Source organism: Cibotium barometz, chromosome 21, assembly GCF_041138505.1.
Source record: "Cibotium barometz isolate CiBa-2024 chromosome 21, ASM4113850v1, whole genome shotgun sequence".
Taxonomy (NCBI): Eukaryota; Viridiplantae; Streptophyta; class Polypodiopsida; order Cyatheales; family Cibotiaceae; genus Cibotium; species Cibotium barometz.
The window spans coordinates 41827632-41850418 of NC_141066.1; the positions used below are offsets into that span (position 1 = coordinate 41827632).

General features: G+C 47.8%; 1 protein-coding gene across 2 annotated transcripts in view; it reads right to left on the minus strand.

Moving 5' to 3' along the window:
- Positions 1-229: 229 nt before the first annotated feature.
- Positions 230-22787, minus strand: part of LOC147627182 (uncharacterized) — an 84217-nt gene continuing 61659 nt past the window's right edge. Inside the window, exon 3 of one of the 2 annotated variants that reach the window (XM_086815807.1) lies at positions 230-1054. In XM_086815807.1, the coding sequence (XP_086671933.1) occupies positions 801-1054 (254 nt within the window). In that variant the 3' untranslated portion in view covers positions 230-800. The remainder of the gene's footprint in view (positions 1055-22787) is intronic. The other variant, XM_086815808.1, reaches the window with a different exon arrangement.

The window sequence follows — 22787 nt, forward strand, 5'->3', positions numbered from 1 at the left end:
AATAGTTACGCCATGCTGTACCCAACAAATCTACCTTTACCTAACCATGATGCCCCACTGCAGGCTTTTGCAATAGTACTCAATCTCTACCAGTGTTTGACTCGTGGAGATGTTACAAATGTACTTGCAGAAAATTTGGTCCTGCTTCACCATATATGATAAATATAGATAATCAAAAGAACAACAAATGAGTTGCATGATTTGTTTGGAGTTCAATCAAATTCAAGGCTTTCAAACACAATGCAATCTGAGATTGATTTGGAGACGAATGTCTTTAGCGATACACTAGAACAATGTGTAAACCAGAGGAAGAAATGAAGCTAGCAGATGGTGATGACATATTTTATGAATGCTCTCAGTTAGGTAAGATGCATTAACAATAATTTTACCCCACAAATGCAGGAGAGGAGTTAGTACATATGGTGGGAACGGGAAGGTTTGATTCAACCATTTTTTGGTCATTTCTATCATGCCTTTTAGAGCAGAACCTATGCTGAACTGAAGTCCTGAACCGGGCAGCAAATCTAGCCAAGCAGTACGGTGCATTGGTGCTAGGTTTGGTAAACGTCTCTTTTGATTTATCTGATAGATAGATTTGATGTTTACATATCAGCTGAAGCTATGTGACAAGTAACATAACCAAAAGCCAGGCCTTCCATGGATGTATTGACTTGGAGTATTCCATATACATGCAATTGGAAAGGTATGATGGGTACCTCATCAGGAGGCAGAATATCAGATTAAGGAGGCTTGCAAATCCAAACTCCTTTCTGGGCTTCATGTTGTAAAGGCTTGCCACCTCAATTCCAACCCCACCAGTCTTCTGACTTTCCACTTTTTTGAGGTTTTCCACCAGTTTTATCATAGTTTTGTAGCTGCTCTAGTTCCTCGATGCAGGCAGCCACTGCCAATTTGGCCTCGATGTAATTCGGATATGCTTGAAGTGCGTCTTCCAATGTCCGCCTTGCTTGCTCCATAAGTTTGATTCTTTCATTACTGCCCATTGGACGCAACCAAGATCGATCTCTAAGGGCTAGACCCCAGTTTAACAAAGCTGTCAGAACAAACATTGAAATAATTACTATCTTCACTGATTTGTTAGATTATATTAATTTACCAAAAACCCTATATCACCCCACAGCTTCAAATCCGAGAGATCCTCCAGAGATACAGGATTGCCCCTCCACAGGCAGTGAATGTGGAGAGCCTCTATGCAGTCATAGATGTCAAGAACCCACTTGGATCCCCTCACATTGTATCATTGTAGCATTGTAGCAGTGGCATTTACAGGGCTGTTGTTTCTTCTCTCAGCGAGTCAGCTCTAATTGGGGTTATTTTTTATCATGCTTTTTTCCCATGATTTTGTCACTTCATGGACACATTGTAACACTTTTGGTTTCATAGACCCTTTGTTTTTTTGTTCTCTCTCTCTCTCTCTCTCTCTCTCTCCAAGGAGCTAAAGAACGAGCTTACCGGGCTCAAGGCAGCCAATGAACACCACACAGAGCTACAAACAGCCAAGCATGCCATGGAGAATGCCACACAAGAGGTAGCAGCCACAAAAGAAGAAGTGGCTGCCACCAAGTCAGAGATAAACCGAGCAAGTGCTGCAATTCAAGAGAGGCTAGAAGAAGCCTCTTCATGGGTAGAGGTGGTACAAAAGCATAAACCCATGGACAACACCAAAGCCATGATTGACACCTTAGAAGAGGAGAAGAAGAGGCAGGCCAAAGCCTTCAATGTGTGAGTCACCGGATTGAAGAAAGGATCCTCTCCCAAAGAGGATGGAGCTAGTTTGTGTGACATGCTGTCATTGATGCATGGCTGGTCGTTAAGGACCCCAACAAGGAGCAGCCTCTTCTCTTGAAGTTCCAAGGACATGCAAACCAAGAATGACTTCCTTAAACACTGGGGGAAGCTCAAAGTTATTACACCCCGAGTGATCCTTGGGGATGATCTCACACCACTTCAACTCGAACAAAGAAGGGAAGCCATGCCAGCCATTCTAGAAGCTTGCAAGGCGGGCAAATGGGCAATATGGAGAGGCTGCTCCATCATCTTAGACTCATGGCCCAAATAGGGAGGTGGGGTCTGGTGGGACCATACATGGCATACATATGGCTGTATGGGATTGCAATGGCACGCTAACCCAGGAGGTTTCTCAGACACTTACACAGGAAGGGACATGGTCTTCTACACTGAGGCTCACCAGCGTCCTGAGAGGGGGCTACCGGAGATCTCCGGATATGTGTGGGAGTCCACTTACTGTGGGGAGACAAACATGTGGAGGAGTTCAAGGTTCGGAAGGGGTGGCTGTCCTCTTTAAGCCACACCTCCGCAGCATCATTTCAGTGGCTCGCAAAGACCAGCAGGCACACTGCATGTGGTTCAAGCTTTACCTATAAAGGAGGTTCCAGTACGGTGGATTATCTCATGGGCGCCCAGGCCTTGACACGTTACATTCATAGTTTCCATCTCTCCCCGCCACCCCTTCTTGCCGATCATGCATTCCTCACCTTCTCCATAGCCATTTCTGTCCCCAAGCAGCCAGCCCTTACCCCCGGTTCATCATTCACCAAGGTACACTTTGATCATGCCCTTGATGGAGTCTACCAATCCAACCTTGATTCATACCTCTCAACTATTGATCTCTCAGCCCCCCTCTCTATTATTACTAAGCTTTCTGACCTTCTACATGATGCTGCCAGTAACTCTTTTCCCACCAGCCATCATTCTTCCTCAAAGCCCCCTCCACACCATCGCTGGTATGAAGAGGAATGCTGGGCAGTACGAAAGAGCCGCCTCCAACACAGCATTGGGCCACATCACCCCCCGTCAAGCGCAGAGGAGGTTCCAATGCTTCACTTGAGGGAAGAGGAGGGCTTTTCTCATCCAATGAGAGGATGAGTTCTATCGCTTGCTTCTTAGCAAGGATAGTGAGGAGGCTTGGAAGAAACTTCTTGAGCGCCAACCTCCTCCCATCAAAGACCCAACTGTTTGGCATAGGCATGCTCAAAGCCTATACCAAATTCCCAACACCACTCTACCAAATCTATCTCATGTTCCTTGCCCTACCTCAGCCACCTTGTTCACCATCCAAAACGTAACCAAAGCCATGGACCATGAAGACCTCCTAGCTGAGTACATCTCCCATGCCTTGCCCCTTTCCTTGCCTTATCTCTTTAACCTAGCCCTTTGCCAAGGCTTCCCACACTCTTGGACCACCAACACCATTATCCCAATCCACAAGGCCCCGGACCCGTTTGACCCTAACAATTACCGCACATCATGATCGGTCACACCCTCGCCAAGCTCTATGGGGCGGTACTGGAGGCAGAGATTAGCTTATTGGCAGAGAGACAAGGGTATAGAGCCAAGGGACAGGCTGGTTTTCGGAGAACATACTCTAGACTTGATCACATCTTCACTCTAAGGGCTATTATTGAGGAGGCCCAAGTAGGGGGGGCGCAAGATTTACTGTTGCTTTGTGGATTTCCGCAAGGCGTTCGACACTATACCAAGGGCCCACCACTTTCACAGGCTCCAAGAGCTCCGCTTGCCAAAGGAGATGATTTGGGGAGTCATGACACTTTAGTAACAGGGAGAGTGACAGTACTAGGAAGGCTGTCCGACATGGTGACAAGCACTATCGGGGTGAAACAGGGGTGGCCTCTCTAACCCACTCTATTTGGATTGTACACTGATGACTTCAGTGATATTATAGACAGATTAGGGGGGCTGGGAGCCACATTATATGGTACAGTGATACTCTCCTCTTATCTGCCGACGAAATGGTGCTGATTTCAGATTCGGTGGCTGGATTGCAGTGCCATCGAGAGGCTTTGCAGGCCTTTTGTGAGCAACGGGATCTCACAGTGAATCTGGGAAGACCAAGGTTATGGTTTTTAACACATCCAGGCCCAGAGTGAAAGCTATGAGAAGTGCCAGGAGTTTTGTTTATGGGGGTGACACAGTGGAGATTGTGGACTCGTATGTTTATCATTCACGGGACCCATTTTCAGCATGAAACCAGCTGCCTCGGCCCGCCTCACAAGGGGATATGCAGCCCTAGCCCGCCTAGAGAGAGTTTTCAGGCCCATTTCTAGGAGCCCAGAACGAAAGGGTGGCTCTTTGTCACTCTGGTGACATCGGCAGCTATGTATGGAGCAGCATTGTGGGGACCAGATCTTGGGCGGATGAGGTGGAGAGGCTGCAGGTCATGATGTACTCGAGGATGATCAGAAGCAAACCATAAGTGCCACACCAGGTTGTCATAGCAGAGTTTGGAGCTTTCCCCTTGGTAGTGGAGGCTCTCTTCCAGACAGTGACATATATACAGCGGATCTATACCCTGGGCCATGATAGAATCCCACGCTTAGAACTTGAATCATCACGGAGACTCGCAACAGATGGTCAGCCCACTTCATGGTATGCTAGGGTGTCGAGATGGTTCAAAATACATGGTTTCCATATTGACCACCATCCACCCTTCAACTATAGCTTGGATGCCCCCCTTCTGCCTCTCACACGTCAGGAGGTTACCCATATCACATGGCACGCACCCAAGCATCTTGGGACCAAGATGCAACTCTACAGAGAGGTTTTCCTACGGCTCACAACTGATGGCTTCAGAAACCTGGGTACCTATTCCGACATATGTCACATGCCGTGAGGATAGCTATTGGGCAGATCCAGGCCTCTTTACACAGGCTGAGAGTGGAGAAGGGGAGAGCTGAGGATATTGATAGAGTGGACCGCATATGCACACTTTGTTCCCTTGAGGTGGAGACTAAGGAGCACTATGTTCCTCACAGCCTCGGATCATGAGCTTTTTCTCCCACATCCAAGAAGCCTCTCGCCACTGCCTGAGAGAGGAACCCACCCAGAACCGCCCACCTCTCAGATGAGTCAGACAGTGCACACAAGAGCCTCTCCATTTCCTCAGGGTTACCATGGTTCAGACGCAGCGAGTTAGGCGCCTAAGACCTATTGGGCCGCATAGGCACTCTGCCCATCAGCTCCAAGTCTAGGAGATGCTCCAGCGATACAGAGATGCCCACACAGGACATGTGGACATTGATGCCCTTTGCAGAGTTCCTGAGGATGATGATGAGACCTCTCCACCAGCCACCCTAGCTCGATGTTCCTTGGACCTTGGGTCAACTTGCTATTGTATTCCTAAGGATGTTACTTGTATTTGTAGCTAGTAGTCTTTTTCCAGTGTTTTATTTTTTTGTTTTACCAGGATCAATGTAACACTTGGATACTTTGTAACACCTTTTTTGTCTCATAGACCCTAGTGGTCTTTTGAAGACGTTAATAAAAGTTTCTTTCTTTCTTTCTCACATTATAGAGGCCCGATATTCTCTTGGCCATCAGATCGGTATTGGCAAAGGCAGGCATTACCATTAGTTCATCATGGCTAGTTTACCTCATACATAGGGTTATATGTTGATATCACACACATATTGGTGATAGTTATTTTTCATTTTCTTTTAATTACTTTTTCCATGGCTCAGTATACCCACGGTATCATTGTATCACTCATGGTCTCATAGACCCTTGGGGAATTTGGAAAAGCCAAAGAAGCACCCCTTAGGCGGATGGGCAAAACATGGGCTGAAAGTTATAAGGGACATCCTAATATGCCAGGAAGATACACAAGATAGGGAAATTAAAGAGCTCAAGGAAGCCCATGCAACCGAAGTGGAAAAGTGGAAGGCACAGGTTGAAGACCTCAAGGAGGAGCTACATGTATGCAAAGCACAAATGAAAGAAGAATAATCCCTCCCTTGCCTTGGAGGTTGAAAACCTAAAAAACAAACTGCATGAAGGTTTAGTAGCCACAAAGAAGGAGATGGAGAAAGGGTGGGCCGCAGTGGTTAAGCAAGAAGTAGAGAAAGAATGGATAGAAGTGGTGAGAAAACTGTTAGCAGTCATCTCCTGTCTGTACACTACACACTAGGGCCTCTGTTGTGGGTGTGCCCGCCCTTTAGGTGTCTCTCCATTTTTCCTTGTATTTTCCCCTCTTTTTTGTGGTTGTGGGGCAGTAGTATGCTGGCCGCCTATTTTCTGGTCTGGCCGACTGTGTAATGACCTGGCCGACTGGTGTTTTTTCTAGTCATGAGCAGTTGGGGCTGCTGTCGGCCTGTTTTGGCTGGCCAACCAGCAGCCTAGGGCCATATATATAGATGGCCTTGCCCCCACACCTTTCGTATCATTGTATCGGATCTAATGTATATAGCAGAGTTTATACAGCTTCTCTCTCTCTCTCTATTCTGTGTTTTGCTCTCTACAGCAGTTGTCTTTCATTTCCGCTATGCATTCTAACATGGTATCAGAGCCCCAAGTGGCTTGAAGCTTAGAGACAGTGGGAGCTTGAGGGTTTATTAATTTGTGGTGCTGATTGGAGATTGCTTGGGCTGTTCGGGACTTGGCCATCACCGTTGGACAGCCACCTTGCATACTATTTGCAGCCTCTTCTTCATTTTTTTTCCCACCCACTCTCCCTTCACAAGACCTTGTGAACCCTTGAGATGGTAGACTTGCTTGAGATGGCTAAGAAGCACATGAAGATCCCTACTCTCCCCACATTCCCGGTGGATCAACAGTTGGACGAGAACAACTACGGGATATGAAAGGTAATGATGGAGTCTGTCTTGGAGTCTTATGACTTGGCTGATTTCATTGTGGTTGGTGTTCCATGGCCGGAGTTGGACGGGGAGCTTTTGCCCTCTACTAGGAAAGAACGGGAGGCTCAGGCACAGTTGTGGGATCATGTCAATGCCCGTGGGGTATCACCCATGAAGCGGATCTCCTTAGAAGTGCAGATGCGGGTGCTGAATCATGCAAAGTCTTCGACGATGGAGGAGTACATCAACAAGTTGCAGGCTCTTCAACAAAAGGTTCTTCAAGCTGGGAAGGAGATATCTTCAAAGGACATGGCCATCACTTTGTTGTCTCATTTTCCCTCTCAATACTCAACATTTTACTCCTCTTTGATCACTAGTGGGGCAGGCTCAGCACCATCACATGAGAGGAGCTTGTACCTATGGTCTCGGACCAGGAAGAGCGTTTTACAAATCCTCCACAAGGCCGAGGTTCTGAGGCCTTGACTGGCCAACGGTCGAAAGGCCATAACAACAACAACAATAAGGGCAAAGGAAGTGTTCTGAGAAGAAGCCCGACTCAGACCGTAATAAATTGAAGATCGAGCGGACCTGTAACGATTGTAGCGAGAAAGGCTACTATTGGACAAAATGTCCTAAGCGGAGTACTGCAAAGAGTGCTAATTCTTCAACTTCAGCTACAGAGACTCCTGCCTTTGTGCACTTGGAGATTTTGGACACAGATGCTCCATCTTCTTCGAGCAGGAAGGCAGTTGGTTTCATCGCCAAGGATACTCGAGAGCAACAGTGGTGCTTCCAAGCACATGACTCCTTCCCGAGAGTTTTTACAGGATCTTAAACGGAAGTCAAGTCACATTTTCATTGGCGACAATTCCACTATAGCGATTCACAGTGATGGCATGTCAAATCCCCATAGGATCACCTCGTAGAACGCTCCTTGTACAAGACTCGAAACCTGCAAACAAAACCAAGCAAACGTGAAGAGGGTGCAGGCCTGACTCACCTCCCAACCTTGACAGCCGTGGGCAAACACACAATTCTTGGTTGTCCCTACCGAGCCACAAGCTGAGCTAACTAGATGGATGTACCGACCAATCTCTACCTCATGACGTCACATACCACCACGAAGCTAGCCTCGCGGGCCTCAAGACTGCTGTCGGCCTCGGCTGCATAAAGCAGGTGCACGTCTGCACTATATCCAAGCTCCTGACCATAGAGCTCTCACAAAGACACGCGAGACTCTATGAACTAATGACTAACCTTGGCCACCCTTTTATAGGCTCTTGGCCGGTCACCGGGCGTCCACACTTGGATGCCCGCCCGTCCATACTTGGGTGCCCGCCCGTTAGTCTATCCCTAACTCAGCTCGCCAATCAGCCTGCCTAGCTCCAAGATTCCCCAAACCTTGAAGCTAGTCTTGTGTGCGTGTAGCACACGGTAGATACACATTGTGCACATGATATACTCCCCTTCCTCTAAGAGCTCACTCTTGAGCTCACTAAAAAGCCAGGGTAATCTCTCTAAAGGGTAGTCAATGTCTCCCATGTAGCGTCCTCCTCAACACGATCCTTCCACTTGATCTTGTATTCCATGATAAGCGTATTAATCTTCTTTCACGAAATCCAAGAATCTTCTCAGATTCTGTGGAATAAATGCCATGCCCTCGACATCTATGATTTCTTGAGGAGTAACTAACTGGTCTATTCCACCTAGTACTTCCTTAAGTCTACTGACATGAGGATGAACTTTCACATGAGAAGGCGACTGAACCAATTCATCGTGTAATACGAAATGGGCCACAGTATCTAGGGGATCATTTTGGAGATCCACCTATCCGTCTACATACCCTTTCATCTTTGGCCAGTAAAAAGTGTGTTTCACTAACGATAATGTCCTGTGTACCCCAGGGTGTCTAGCAGAAGGGGCATCGTGACACTCCTTAAGAATCTTGGACCTAATGTTCGGGATATGTGGTACACAAATTTTGTCATTACAGAATAGTAAACCATTCTGAATCATCCACTGACCTCCTGCAGCCTAAATGGTAGGCTGCTCAGTCATTGAGTCTTGGTCAATCAATGAGCTTCCGTCCTGGATCTTCTGCCAAAATGGACCAAAATAACTATCAGTCCTGCAAAGCCCTCTCAATGACTCAAATAAGTCAATAGAAATCTCGGTGAACGACAAAGTATTCACCTCTCTAATCCCACTAAGCACATCTGCGACAGTATTCATGGACCCCTTTCGATAAACGAATCTCAAAATCAAAATCTTGCATTAATTCAATCCATCGAGCTTTCCTTCCTCTCAAATCATCTGCATCACACACATACTTGATTGACTGATGATCACTCAATACCACCACAAACTAGGAGCCATATAAATAATGTCTCCAAACCTTGAGAGCTTGAATCACAGCATAAAGCTGCTTTAGAGCAGCCCCGATTGCATAGTCACTGGCATCAGTTTCAAGAACATAAGGTCGACTAGGATCGGGTAATGCTAAGATAGGTGCTTCCTTGACTTTATCTTTCAAAGGTCTGAAGGCCATATACAGATCGTTACTCCAAGTGATAGGCTGCTTCGACTTACGTCCACAACCTTTCAACAAGTCGGTCATCAATAGTGTGAGCTGAGAGTACTTCCACATAGATTTCCGAAGAAAAACAACAAAATCGAGAAAAGAACGAAGTTGTTTCACTGTCTGCGGTATAGGCTAGGCCAGAACCTTCTGAACTCGGTCATAGTCAATGCTCAATCCATCTCTAGTGATCTTGTGTCCTAAGTAAATGATGTCTGTCATGAAAAATTCACATTTACTTAATTTAGCATATAGTTGATTCTGTCTTAAAATAGTTAAGACAATCGTGAGGTGTCTAACGTGATCCTCAAGAGTACGACTATATATCAAAATATCATCCAGGAACACAACTACAAATTTTTCCAAATGTTCACAAAAAAGATCGTTTATCAGTTGCTGGGGAAAGTGGCTAAAGCATTGGTTAACCCAAAAGGTAATACGAGAAACTCGTAATGGCCATACCTAGTCCGAAAGGCAGTTCTTTCAACATGCCTTTCATGAATACGTATCTGGTGATAGCCAGTACGTAAATCTATCTTTGTGAAATATTTTGCTCCCGCTAACCGGTCAATTAAGTCATCTGATCTAGGGAGAGGATAACGGTTCTTAATTGTCAGCTTGTTCAATTTCTTGTAATCTCTACACATTTTCCAGGTGTTGTCCTTCTTTCTCCTAAGCAACACAGGTGCATCCCAAGGTGATTTACTTGGATGGATCTGGCCCATCCTCAAATAATCTTCGAGTTGTTTGGCCAACTCATCTTCCTCAGCATGGCTCATCTTGTGAGGTGAAATACTAACAGGGTGAGCACCAGGGACCAGGTCAATACGATGATCTACTGCCCTTTCGGGTGGTAAGCCTGATGGCAGTTCCTTAGGAAATACATCTTGAAACAAATCAAGTATCTTCTTTAATTCTTTGCTTTCAAACACACTTAATTCATTGACATCCATAGTAGGTATGAGAAATGAAGAAAGTGGAATCAAGACACAATGAAAAGCAATATACAAAGAAGGATCCATTATATTACCAAAATCAACTATATGTACAAGAGGTCCTTGAGAGGGATGTATACAATCACCTAAGATACTATATTCGATGTTCCTATGTTCAAAAAAAAAATATGACTAGACCAGTCTATCTGGACTTGAAGAGTCTTAAACCACTCAATCCCTAATAACAAGTCTACATGCTCTAGGTGTATAAAATAGCACAGACAATCAGAACATGAACTAGGACGAGAAAGTACAGTAACTGACGTACCTGTCAAAGACAACTGATTAGCTGTCTTTAGCTTGGGTCCTACATTGGTCTTTGCACTCTTTTGCTTCAGGCACTCGTTACGCATATGTCTTTTTTCTTCGCAGATGAAGCAACGTTCCTCCTTCTTGAGCTTCAAAGCCTTAAGGAGACGTTTTTTCTTTATTGGGGTCGAAGTAGAATTCTTCGAAGGTTGGTCCGAAGACTTTCCTTCTGTCGTGCTCGCCATCGGTGCTTGCGGAGAACTTCCTTTTGTGCTTGTTCCCCTGCTCGGTAACGGATTTAGACTTGGAAGAGACCATTGTATCATCATAGATGCGAGCGGAATGAATGGCCTCGTCCAAAGTTTTGCATTTGTTGTTTTTAACCTATAAACGATATGAGTCGGGTAAACCGACTACAAAGAAACCCAAAATCTGCGAGGTCATGGTCAAAGTAGCAAACCGGGCAACAACATCATAGTCATCCTCTTTCTTGAGGAATTCTTTCTTGAAGACTTCTTCGAACAAAGGGGCGAGAGGACACCCCTGACGGACTGATCTGGTCAGCTCAAAACTCGGCCCCCGTCCTCCTGCAATCAGCACCTGGCTGCGAGCTGTGGAATACAGAGCTGCCACCCCTCTGATCCATCCTGGCTCAAAGCCCAGGCGAAGCATAGTGCCCTCTAAGAAGCCCCAATCAACTCTATCGTATGCCTTCTCAAAATCGAGAAGCATCACGACCAAGTCCTCGCCAAGAAATCTAGCTCGGGCCGTCGTCTCCCAGAAAGTAAAGATGTTGTCAAGGATACTGCGCTCCTTGACAAATCCTGTCTGAGTAGCATGAATCAACTCCCCCAGGAAGGGCTGGATCCTCAAACTGAAGGCCTTTGCTAAGACCTTGTAGACAGTATTGAGGATCGTAATAGGCCTCCAATGCCGAATATCATCTGATACTCCCTCCCCCTTGGGGATAAGATAGATCAAGCCCTCTGAAAAGCTCTGCGGCATCACCCCAGTGTCCAAAACATGTTGAAAGCCCCTGCGGAGGCCTGGCCCCAAAAGGTCCCAATAGCGCATAAAAAAGGCCGGCGTCAGTCCGTCCTCCTCTGGGCAACTATGTCGCGGCAGGACCCTCAAGGCCTCGGCAAGCTCAATCTCTGACAGAGGCGCACCTAGAACTGTACGCATATGGTCTGTGACCCTCCTCTGCACATGGGCCCACACAGTCTGTCTGCAAACATCTCGATCCTCAGTGGCTGGCTCCGCTGAAAGCAGGTCACTATAAAATGCAGTGGCAATGGCTCTGATCTCCCCGAGCTCAGTAGCTACCGATCCATCCGGTCTACCAAACCTGGCGGACTCCTGCTCGCGCATGACGGGGTCCAGTGATCTCAAAAAACTCTCCAGTCACTCTATCACCAAGCTGCGTCCACTGAGAGGCCTGACGACGATAGTAAAACTCATGTCTCTGCTCCTCTACCTCTCTAACCTCCTGGCGTGCCTGGCTCAGCTGGGACGCCACCCACTCACATGCAGGCTGCTGCTCCAGAAGGCGCTGTAGCGAAGCAAGGCTGCGTCTCAGCCGTTGCTCCCGCTCGCGAATCTCTCCCAGTGGTGTCAAAGCTACAGCGTGTAGAAAAGAGCTAAGATCGATGAGTCCCTGGGCACACTGGCCCGCTGCATCCTGGTCAGAGCACTGACTATCATGCCAGATCCTCTCAATGTCCTCAGCGAGACTGGGATCTGTAAGTACCCTCTCTGGGATCCTCAACTGCAAGGTGGGCTCCCGTGTCCCCTCCTCCAATGTCAATATAACTGGCGCATGATCTGAAAATGAGGTGCCAGCGAGAATGCCGACGGAGCCCCCTCGCTCCCCTAACCAGTCGCCCACATAAAAGCGATCAATCCGTGATAGATTTGTCCCTCCCTGCCGGCGATCCGACCGAGAGAAACTAAGACTGTCCTGAGACCGGGAGAAAGCCCCATGCTGCCATGCATCGGTGATCCTCAGTGACATGCAAAACCGGAGCTCCGTGCCGTGCACTGTAACATGACTGCCTCCCACTCTATCTGCCGGGTCCTCAAGCATGTTGAAGTCTCCCCCAACACACCAATGTGCGGCCTCTGGCAATGCATCTGTAACCTGAGTCCAGAACTCTGCTCTGGCACTAGCATGATTGGGCGCATAGATGTTGAGCACACCCAATAGCTCATCATGCATCCTCAGAATGACATACTGTGCTCTACCAGGCACAATGATCCCTCGATCCACAATGGCCTGCCGCCATACATCTGCAATGACCATGCATACTCCTCCCTGTCCACCCAAAGGACCAAACCCTGCAGACCAAAAAGTGTCCCATCTACCAGGCATCACCGAACCATATCTCCGGATCCTGCTCTCACCCAAGTGGTGCTCCTGCATCATCAAAATATCAATGCTGCCACCAACCAGGCATCTCTGAAGCTCCTGCCTCAAGCAACCACGATAGCGTATAAAGTGTGCTCCGCCAAGGCCCTGTACATTCCATGAGATGATCCTCATGGATGCCCTGCTGAGGTGGATGCTGTCTCAGCCGTACGGCGGGCCTTCGCAAGCGGCTTGGATGGAGAGTAGTCCCCATCCAAACGGCTGCGAATCTGCCCACCCGGTGTACTGCAAGAATCCCGGATCAGGCGCCAGTGGTTGTGGCCCATGGCGACTGCCTCCCGCTCTGACAGAGCAACCTCGTGTATACACACATATCCAGGGTCGCGTGCTAAGTCTGCCACTATGCGCACGACCAAATGCCGAATCCCTGAGGTATCCACACTCCCGGGATCCAAGAAAAAATGAGCCAACTCCCAAAGTCGGCCTATCACATCTGTCACCTCCAGATCGCTCATGTGATGAGAAAACTCAACTGCTTGAGTCTTCAAAGTGCTGAGAGCGAGCTCTAGAGTCCACTCCCGGTCGCAAGGGCCACATAGAGGGAACGAGAAGGCCACCGCTGAGTCTAGTGCCTCCTCCCCGCGGGCCGGAGGTATCACTACATGAACTCGGATGGGTGCTGGCTCATGGGGGCCCTTTGCTCCAAAAAGCCGTGTGAAGGTATAATCAAAAGCCTCCGAGCGCTGTCTAATGCCAAGGCGACTCAGCCGACTGCGGATAGATGAAATCCGTGAAGCCCTAATCGGCATAGGTCTCCTCTGTGATGCTCGAGCGAGGTCAGTGCTCAGCGCTCTCCGGACTGCAGGTGAATCCCGGGAAGGTGAGGCGGGCGGAGGGGGAGGAGGGGGAGGCGAGGGAGGTGGAGAGGGAGCCGCTGCCGAAACCGGAGCGGAGACGGGAGGAGGCGATGGTGGAAACGAGGCGGTGGGAGGGGACGGGGGTGGGGGGGGTGAAGGTGGGGGTGCTGGCATCTCCTGGTCCTCAGTCGTCGCCGCGGGGGTCTCCTCCTGGAGGGGAGAAAAGCTGTTCCTCACGGGGACCCAGTGAGGCTGAGACTGTGGCTGCTGCTGCAGCGGTCTCTGGGCGTGCTGCTGTGGCTGTCTCCCTCGGCGGCGCCCCTGTCCAGGCTGCCACTCCGCGGTCTCTGTGGCCTGAGCAGGTGTCCCGGAGGCAGCCTGCCGAGCCGAATCTGTGGGCGGGCCATCAGTAGCCTGCTACTGTGGTGAGGGTCGGGGTCTCCTGCGAGGACAGGCCCTGGCCAGATGACCGACCTGCCTGCAAATGAAGCACTGGTTCGGGAGCCCCGAGAACTCCACTCTCTGATCTATCCACCCCCCCCTATCCTAGGTAGCTGAATGACCTTAGGAAGGGAGGAGATGTCAGACACCAACACTCTGACCGAAGGTAGCCCAGCTGCTCTGGCTACCACTGAAGCTGCTGAGATCATCACAGTAGCCAAGGCACATATGTACTACTAAACATAAACCATGAGCTAATGTCACTCAAAAAGTACAAGGGGGTATCTGATATCCAAACAACATTTGTAACAACACTTTGTGGAATCACGAAATCACAGTTTTCTTCTCTACATTGTGCACCTTCTAAGGTGCACATAGTTGCAAAACACATGGCATGGTATACATGGTTGTACGGTAGTGAGACCAGTGTGAGTTTTATCAACATCAAAATATACACAACCTGCACAATAACCTGGGAGTTTGGAGAGTAAGGTTTTCCACACTCTTACTTCCCTGGGATGGCGCATTAGGAAATAGGCAAGCCTTGCTGCGTGCCTGTACTTTGTTTAGCATGTCTTGAAGCAGGGCATGCTGCCCTGCTAGCTTCTTCTCGACTTCATGATGCACCTCCAACTCAGTCTGCAAACATAGTTGTGTGAGCAATGTACCAGTGTGAATCTATAGACAAACAAATCATGTATAAACAAAAATAGAAGACTATTTATCTCTTATCACAGAGATGTTCTCCAGTTCAACTGACCCCCCTCCAAGCATCTCCAAAGTGCCTCGTTGTGTTGCTATTTTCACTACAAGGTTGGATTTCTCAATTGAATCTTTCGAAGGCAAGGACGCCATCTTCTCTTCTGCATCTTGAATCTCCAATCTCAATGCTGACAAGAAAGTACCTACTCTCTCTACAGTCATCTGTTTCAGCTTTGCATCCTCCAATTTCTGTTGCAAACCCAAATATTCCTCCTTTGAAATTTGCAGTCTTTCATTGATGCCTTCAATCAATGAATTGAGGTTCTTTATGTCGTTTTGTGCCAACACATAATCATCATAAGAAAATGTCACACTTGCTACTATGACCAGGCTGTGCTCTTGACTGAGGGCTAGCCAGCTTCTTCACCTCCTGTCCAATGTTAGCATGGACGTTACCAACTCCATTGGTCAACTTCCAACGCATGAAGTGGGTGTTGTGTTCCTCAGCGAAGACGGCCCAAGCAAAGCTTAGCCACAAGTCTAGCTTTGTGCTTGTCCACCGACCCATCGGATGTATACTTGGTCTTAAAGACCCACTTAACACCAATGACTGACCGTTTTGCCGGCCTCGGAACCAACTCCCAAGTTTTATCCTTCTCTATGGCATCCAGTTCCACTTGCATGGCTTTCCTCCAAGTCTCCTGAGAAAGAGCTTCTTGCATGGAAGTGGGCTCTTTGTCCCGCACATAGTTGTCATGGTACGAAAATACGATACCGTACGGGAATTTTTGGTACGATATAAATTTTCTGGATACCATACGATAAAATATGGTTTTTTTTTTTAACACACTTATAACCTATGGAGTTTCAAGCTTGAATGTGAGGGAAGGTTTTGGGGGGAGGAGTCTACAATGCTTGAGGAACTAGAACATGGATATGTGTGTCTCCCAGTTGGATCTCCCCATTGTCTCCAAAAAAGAACCTGGATGGGTAATGCAATACCAAAGGTCTCCCAGTGTAGCGTTTATGACTAAGGGACCGTCCTTGCACAAATACAAAAAGTGCATCTAGGGCGATAGGTTTAGGGACTCTTCTCTAGATCAAAATGGCCATGTCCAAATCTTCTCCCTCATACATAACTTGAGAATCTGACTGTCTAGCCTACCTATACTAGGGATCTCCAAGTGATGTAGCAAGATTCTCTCATCCTACCAATCAAGTGTACACTACGAGTCTACCTTGCCAGATTTTTTAGGTCTCTCAACAACCCCATATGGAATACTGAGTGGACATGAAAGTTGCGAAGTATTGTGGGCATTTGGGATCTTCGTTAAGCAGGGTTTCTATAATTTTTTTTAGTATTTGGATATTTTTTCTCAAAGTTTGTGGGGGGGGGGGGGGGGGGGAGAGGGGGGGCTCGTACCGTACGATATCATACGGTACCGTACCGTACTATACAAACCGTATGGTATGAATGGGTTCGTACTGGTATGAGAAACAACTATGGTCCCGCATGATACGAGACATCAAAGCATAGTTTACCTGTAAGAGCTTTGCTGAATGGCTTTTGTTCACGAACTCTGTGTGATCTTGGAGGTCCGTCCTCTGTGGTCCACTCGGAGGGAAGCTTCGTAACACTTGACTCCCGAGGGGTGTCTAACAACCTCCTTGGTACTCGAATAGAACGCGGAGCCTCCTGTTGCTGCTGGGGCTCATCTCCAGCTACGGGCTCAACCTCTTCAATTTATTGAGGCTGTCTAGCTGGAAAAATAGACTAGGAATCATCCTCAGACTCATCTCGGTCTCCAAGAAGTGGCGGCTCATCAACAATGGAAGCTGGAACATGATCATCAAAGACAACATCTCTGCTGACAACAACCTCGTTCTGCTCCGGGTCATACAACCTGTAGCCTTTGGAAAGAGAGTTATATCCCACAAATACAAGCTTCTGGTACTTTGAGTCAAGCTTTCCCCTCTGCTTCTTTGGAATGTGAACATAGGCATCACTCCCAAATACGAGGAAATGGGAGACATCTTGTTTCCTGCCAAAATAAGCCTCAAATGGAGTCATCTTTGGTACTGAAATTGTTGGAGATCGGTTGAGGATATGGACAGCCGTAGCCACAGCCTCTCCCCAAAGTGGACGAGGAAGATCATGATGCTCCAGCATCGTTCTCTCCATCCCCACCACAGTCCGGTTCTGTCGCTCAACCACTCCATCCCCACCACGGTCCGGTTCTTTCGCTCAACCACTCCATTCTTTGAAGGTGAACTTGTATTAGCCAGCTCCCGCTTGATGCCATGTTCCACACAAAACCGCACAAACGCATTAGAAGAGAACTTTCCTCCTTTGTTAGCCCGAAGAGTCTTTATCTACAATCCAGACTCCTTCTCCACTATAACATGCCACTCCTTGAACCGAGCAAAAGCTTGGTCCTTCCGGGAAGGGAAATAAACCCATGTGAATCTGCTACAATCATCAACAAGCAGCATAAAGTACAACGAACCTCCCAAGGATGGGGTCTGCATAGGTCCACACAAGTCAATGTGTACCAACTCCAAAGGTTTCGAAGCCCACCTAGAAGCCGGCTTCGGAAAAGAAGAGCAACATAATACTCCTCAAACTCCACTCGGAATCCAATCTTGCAAACCTCATGCACTTACAATAGATGAAAACCAAGTGCGAAGACATAAAGAACACGAGAGGAATGCTTCTCCCTTTTGCCATCGGGAATGATCTCCATCCTGCCGTGTCATGTGCACAGTGTGTATCTACCGTGTGCAACACGCACACAAGACTAGCTTCGAGGTTTGGGGAAGCTTGGAGCTAGGCAGGCTGATTGGCGAGCTGAGTTAGGGATAGACTAATGGGCGGGCACCCAAGTATGGACGGGCGGGCGCCCAAGTGTGGACGCCCGGTGACCGGCCAAGAGCCTATAAAAGGGTGGCCAAGGTTAGTCATTAGTTCATAGAGTCTCGTGTGTCTTTGTGAGAGCTCTATGGTCAGGAGCCTGGATTTAGTGCAAACGTGCACGTGCTTTATGCAGCCGAGGCCGATAGCAGTCTCGAGGCCCGCGAGGGTAGCTTCATGGCGGTATGGGACGTCACGAGGTAGAGATTGGTCGGTACGTCCATCTAGTTAGCTCAGCTCGTGGCTCGGTGGGGACAACCAAGACTTGTGGGCTGGCCCACGGCTGTCAAGGTTGGGAGGCGAGTCAAGCCTGCACCCCCTTCACATTTGCTTGGTTTTGTTTGCAGGTTTCGAGTCTTGTACCAGGAGCGTTCTACGAGGTGATCCTATGGGGATTTGACAGTGGTATCAGAGCAAGCCTTGAGAACGAGGAAGTTGGTAGGTAGAGAAGATGAGGTCTAAGAAAAGGTATGAGTTCGAGAAGCTTGCTGTTTTTCTGTGTATACTGCTGCTTTTTCAAATTCAGCATGTTGCTTTTGCATCGTAGGAATCCGTGGTGAAGGTGTGGTCTTGTATGGGTTGTTTGCTTTGCAAGAAGAAGGGCTGTAGGTGTTTGAACTGTACGAACAGTTATGAGAGAGAAAAAGTAGAAGCCAGTCGGCTGTTTTTGTAAGAGAGAGAGAGAGAGTGAGAGAGAGAGAGAGAGAGAGAGAGAGAGTAACGCGTGGGTGGTTGTAGCGCTGCCCTTATGTGTGAAGAAGCTTGTATATGCAGCCAGGCAAGTCATCTTGCACACGTGGGCTGCTATGCACAGCCAGGCACAGGTGGTGCATTGTAGGCAGGCTGGCGCACGTGGGCAGGCGGGTATCGCAGCCAGGTGGTACATGTCTCACAGTCGGGCTGTATGCCAAGGCCCAGGCCGGGTACACACGCACAGGCAGTAGCGCTGGCAAGCGGACGGACGGGTGGCATGTAGGCGGCGCTACGTGCTGCAGAAAAACGCGAAAATCGTGGTCGCTGAATGTTTTTTTTAGCTTTTGTTTTTTTTAATTAAAAAAAAACACTACCGTGTGCTTTCAGCGTTTTCACCTGCGCCTAAGGGTTTTATTAAACCCACACTTTAGAAAGAGGGGTTTTAAAAACCCATGCTTTGCTTAGAATTGTTTTTTAAAAAATAAATAAATAAAGAAAAGCAGAATATATATATATATATTTTAAACCCAAAAAAAAAAAACACAAAAGCAAAAGCTAAGTAAGCTTTTGGGGAAGCCTATAAATTTTCCTTAAGCGGGCTTCTTGCCACACATCTCTCAAGCTCTCAAGCTCTCTTGCACTCTTTCTTGTGGAAGATCAAACTTTTCTCTCACCTTACCCTCTTCAAGTTGACCCAAGAATCCGAGTTGGAGCCCATTCCTGAACATGAAGACTTGCCGGCTACGAAAGCCACCGATGGTGATCTTTTTGATGATTTTGTTTCAAAATCAGATTTCAAAGAGTTTAAAGTTGCTCTCGAAGCTTCTTCCTCGGAACATCAAGCACAAATCGCCGCACAGATGCAGGCTTTACAAAACTCCCATCTCTTTGTTGACCACTATCCTATCTACTCTTTCGGGTATGGATACTTTGGCATCTGCTTTAGGCCCCAATATTACTCCGGAACAGTTTGGGGGCGAGCAAAAGCAACGTACCAAGGAGATAGTGGACACTTGGCTGGCAGGTCCATTTTCAGTTTCATCCATATGACGATGGCAAAAAGATCCAATTAGCAGCAGGTTTCCTCCTTGGCAAAGCTTTGCTTTGGTGGAAAGAACTCAACCCTAAACCAGCGACTTGGGCACATATGTATTTGACGGCAGAGGAGGTTGGTTTGAGAGGACTTCAGCTCCCAGTCCGGGGGGAGGACCTGCTTGATGCTGAGTTTGCAGATGACACGGGCTTATTTTTGCATGGCCAAGAGGCCAATCTTATTCGGGCTGAGCAGTCGCTCAGTCTCCAGGTTTTTAGTGCAGCTTCAGGAGCATTGATCAATTGGCGCAAGACAGTGGCCTTTTGGATCAGTAGTGCTCCCACTCCGGCATGGAGCCCGGACCCCGGTTTTAGATGGATTCCTCCAGGCACAGCAGTGCGGTATTTGGGATGCCAGATTGGCCTAGATTTGTCACCTGAGCAGCAGATTGCCCCGCTTCTTCTGAGCATTCGGAAGAAGCTATTGTATTGGAGTACAGCTCGACTATCCTTGGCTGGGAGGGTGGTGGTGGCAAATCAGGTGTTGTTAGCGACCATGTGGTACATTACGTCTTGCTGGATTTTCTCGAGCTCTTGCATCAGCCAGGTACAGAGGCTGATCAGGAACTTTCTGCGGTCTGGGCAGGACGGTCAGCCAGCTCGGGCAAAGGTTGCATGGGCAATTATTACACTTCCGCTGGCTCAGGGAGGTTTGGGCATTATAGATCCAGTCGATCAGAGTAGAGCCTTATTGGGGAAGCTTATTGTTCGAGGGTTGCTTCCAGGCGCTGAGCCTTGGAAAGAGCTCCTCTTGCAGCGGCTGCAGGCTCGGGCGCCCCCAGCAGGGGGTACTTGTGTGATATGCAGTGGAAGTCTTTGTATTGGTTGATCCTGTCACACAATATGCTCACACCGTCTTCTGTATCCTGAGTTTCGTGAGTTTAGCAATCCATTTCATTTACTTCAAACTTTAAAGAGATGAGAGAGAGATATGAACACTGTACACCAGATTGGGTCCCGAATTACCCACTGAAGGGCCCCCTATCCCGATAACGAGATAGTATTTGCTTTATTACTTTAGAGAGAATGACTTTGGACTGTAGATAAGCCAAACGCAAGATCTCGGAGGATCGGAGTATGGCTGATCTGTACACTGCTGTAGAAACACTTCGATGACTTGATCTCGAGCCTATGCACTCCTCCCAAGGGCATGAGGAAGGGCTGCACACCTGAGGCTCAAAGAAGAAGAAGGTGGACTGTTCTACACACTGTTAGAATGCTGAAAACACATATGAATGCTGAGTTACCTTCACCAGATGACTGCTGAATGTGTTGATGATGCAGAGAAGGCTGGACACTGATGCAAACAACTGTTTCAATGCTGGAAACTGTTGTAAACTGTTGCTTCAAGGCTGGATTCTGCTGTGGACAGAAACGCTGATGGCTGGAGAAGACTGTGGACTGAAACGCAGCAGCAACAGATGACTGTAGGGCTGGAAACTGTACGGCTGGAGCAAAACGCAGCACTGCTGCTGTGCTGGACCAGAAAACGCAGGTATACAGGCTGTTTGCTACTGGTTTTCAGGCGTGGAACTGAGCTGAGGATGGGGCTGAACTATGGGCATGAACTGATGCTGAATTCAGGCCGATTAGAGGCTGAGGACAAACACCTAGGGCTGGACTGAAGCTATGGTTCTCAAGGGCTGGAGAAGAAAGCTTATGGGCACTAGGGCATGGATTAGTCTTATGCTGAGAGCAAGAGAGAGAGGAGAGCTCTTAGCACAATGAAGACTGAATGAGCAAAAGAGGCTCTAGGCAAGCCTATTTATACTAACTGGAGGTTGGTCATTTAATAAAATTAATATTTATAAATGCCCAATAATGCAAATAATGATAAATAAATACTAATAAATATGGGAAAAATACCAGATAAATCCCAGTAAATTCCCTAAGGCTTTGGGGATGTTCTAAATAATGCACAGGCATATGTATGCATATTATGCAAGATGCAGAGTGCTTTCTGATGCAAACCCTAAGGCTTCTACTGACTCTACATGCATGAATGATTCTCTCCAAGTGGGTTAAGGGACTTGACTGACTGACTGACCCACTAAGGCTGAGGAATGACCTACGTAGCTCGTGCCTGACTTATCCTGGACTGAGGATGTACAATGGGGTCACGGCGTACGACAAAAATCATCCTATTGGGTTCTAAAACTGTACAAATGCTGCACTTCTGATGATGAGCCATCTTGTCACCATGCACTTAGTGCAGAGTGCATGTGACATTCCCTCCTGATTAGCTTGGCGGCAGGTTCATGGCTTCCAAGTAGTCCGCCAATAACTGGGGGTACTCCTGGAAGAACTCGTCGTCGAGCCATACGGCTTCGTGGGTGCCTCGATCTCGGAACTTCGTATAGAACTGACGAATCCGTCGACCGGAACCATGCTTCCATCGATGAAGAAGGATCTGCTCAGGCTCAATAACTTCTGCCTCGTCTACCACGTCTGGCTGCTGTTCATCTGAAACATCAAACACTTCTGGACCGACATATGGTTTTAGCCAAGAAACATGGAAAACATCATGCATTGTCCAACTGGCAGGCAATTTTAACTTCATTGAGACATCACTTATCTTCTTAACTATTGGAAAAGGGCCAAAACTACGGAAAGAAAGCTTGGGACAACGTTTGCCCACTTGTTTCAATCTCTGCTTCATGATACGCAAATAGACCCAATCCCCTTCCTTGAAGTGGACATCTCGTCTAGATTTATTTGCCTGTCTGCTATATGCTTCCTGAGCTTTGGTCAAGCGGTCTTTGACTGACTCAATAATCTCGGAAAATGCTTCCGTGGTTTTATTAGCCTCTAAAGATGGAGACACCATTCTCGTCAAAAGAGAAGAAAAACGGCGACCAAAGGCTGCTTCATATGGAGTCCGTCCGACGCTGGATGAATGAGTGTCGTTCAAGATAGCTTGGACCAACGGAAGATAGTGCTCCCATTTGGACTGCTGGTCATGACAGTATGACTTGAGGACATCGAAGGCCAACTGATTATAAATTTCTGTCTGGCCATCTGTCTGGGGATGGAATGCACTGGACAACTGCAACTTAGTTCCAAAGTTTTCAAATAATGCCCTCCAGAAATGCGAGGTAAACTTGGAATCTCTGTCTGATGTTATGGTGCTAGGCAAACCACAAATTGGATACCAATGCTTGAGAAACAGACGGGCTACGTCCTCGGCTGTGGCCGTATGCTTGCATGGGATGAGCATGCAGAACTTACTAAAGCGATCCACAATGGTAAAACACTGAGTGTTACGGGAT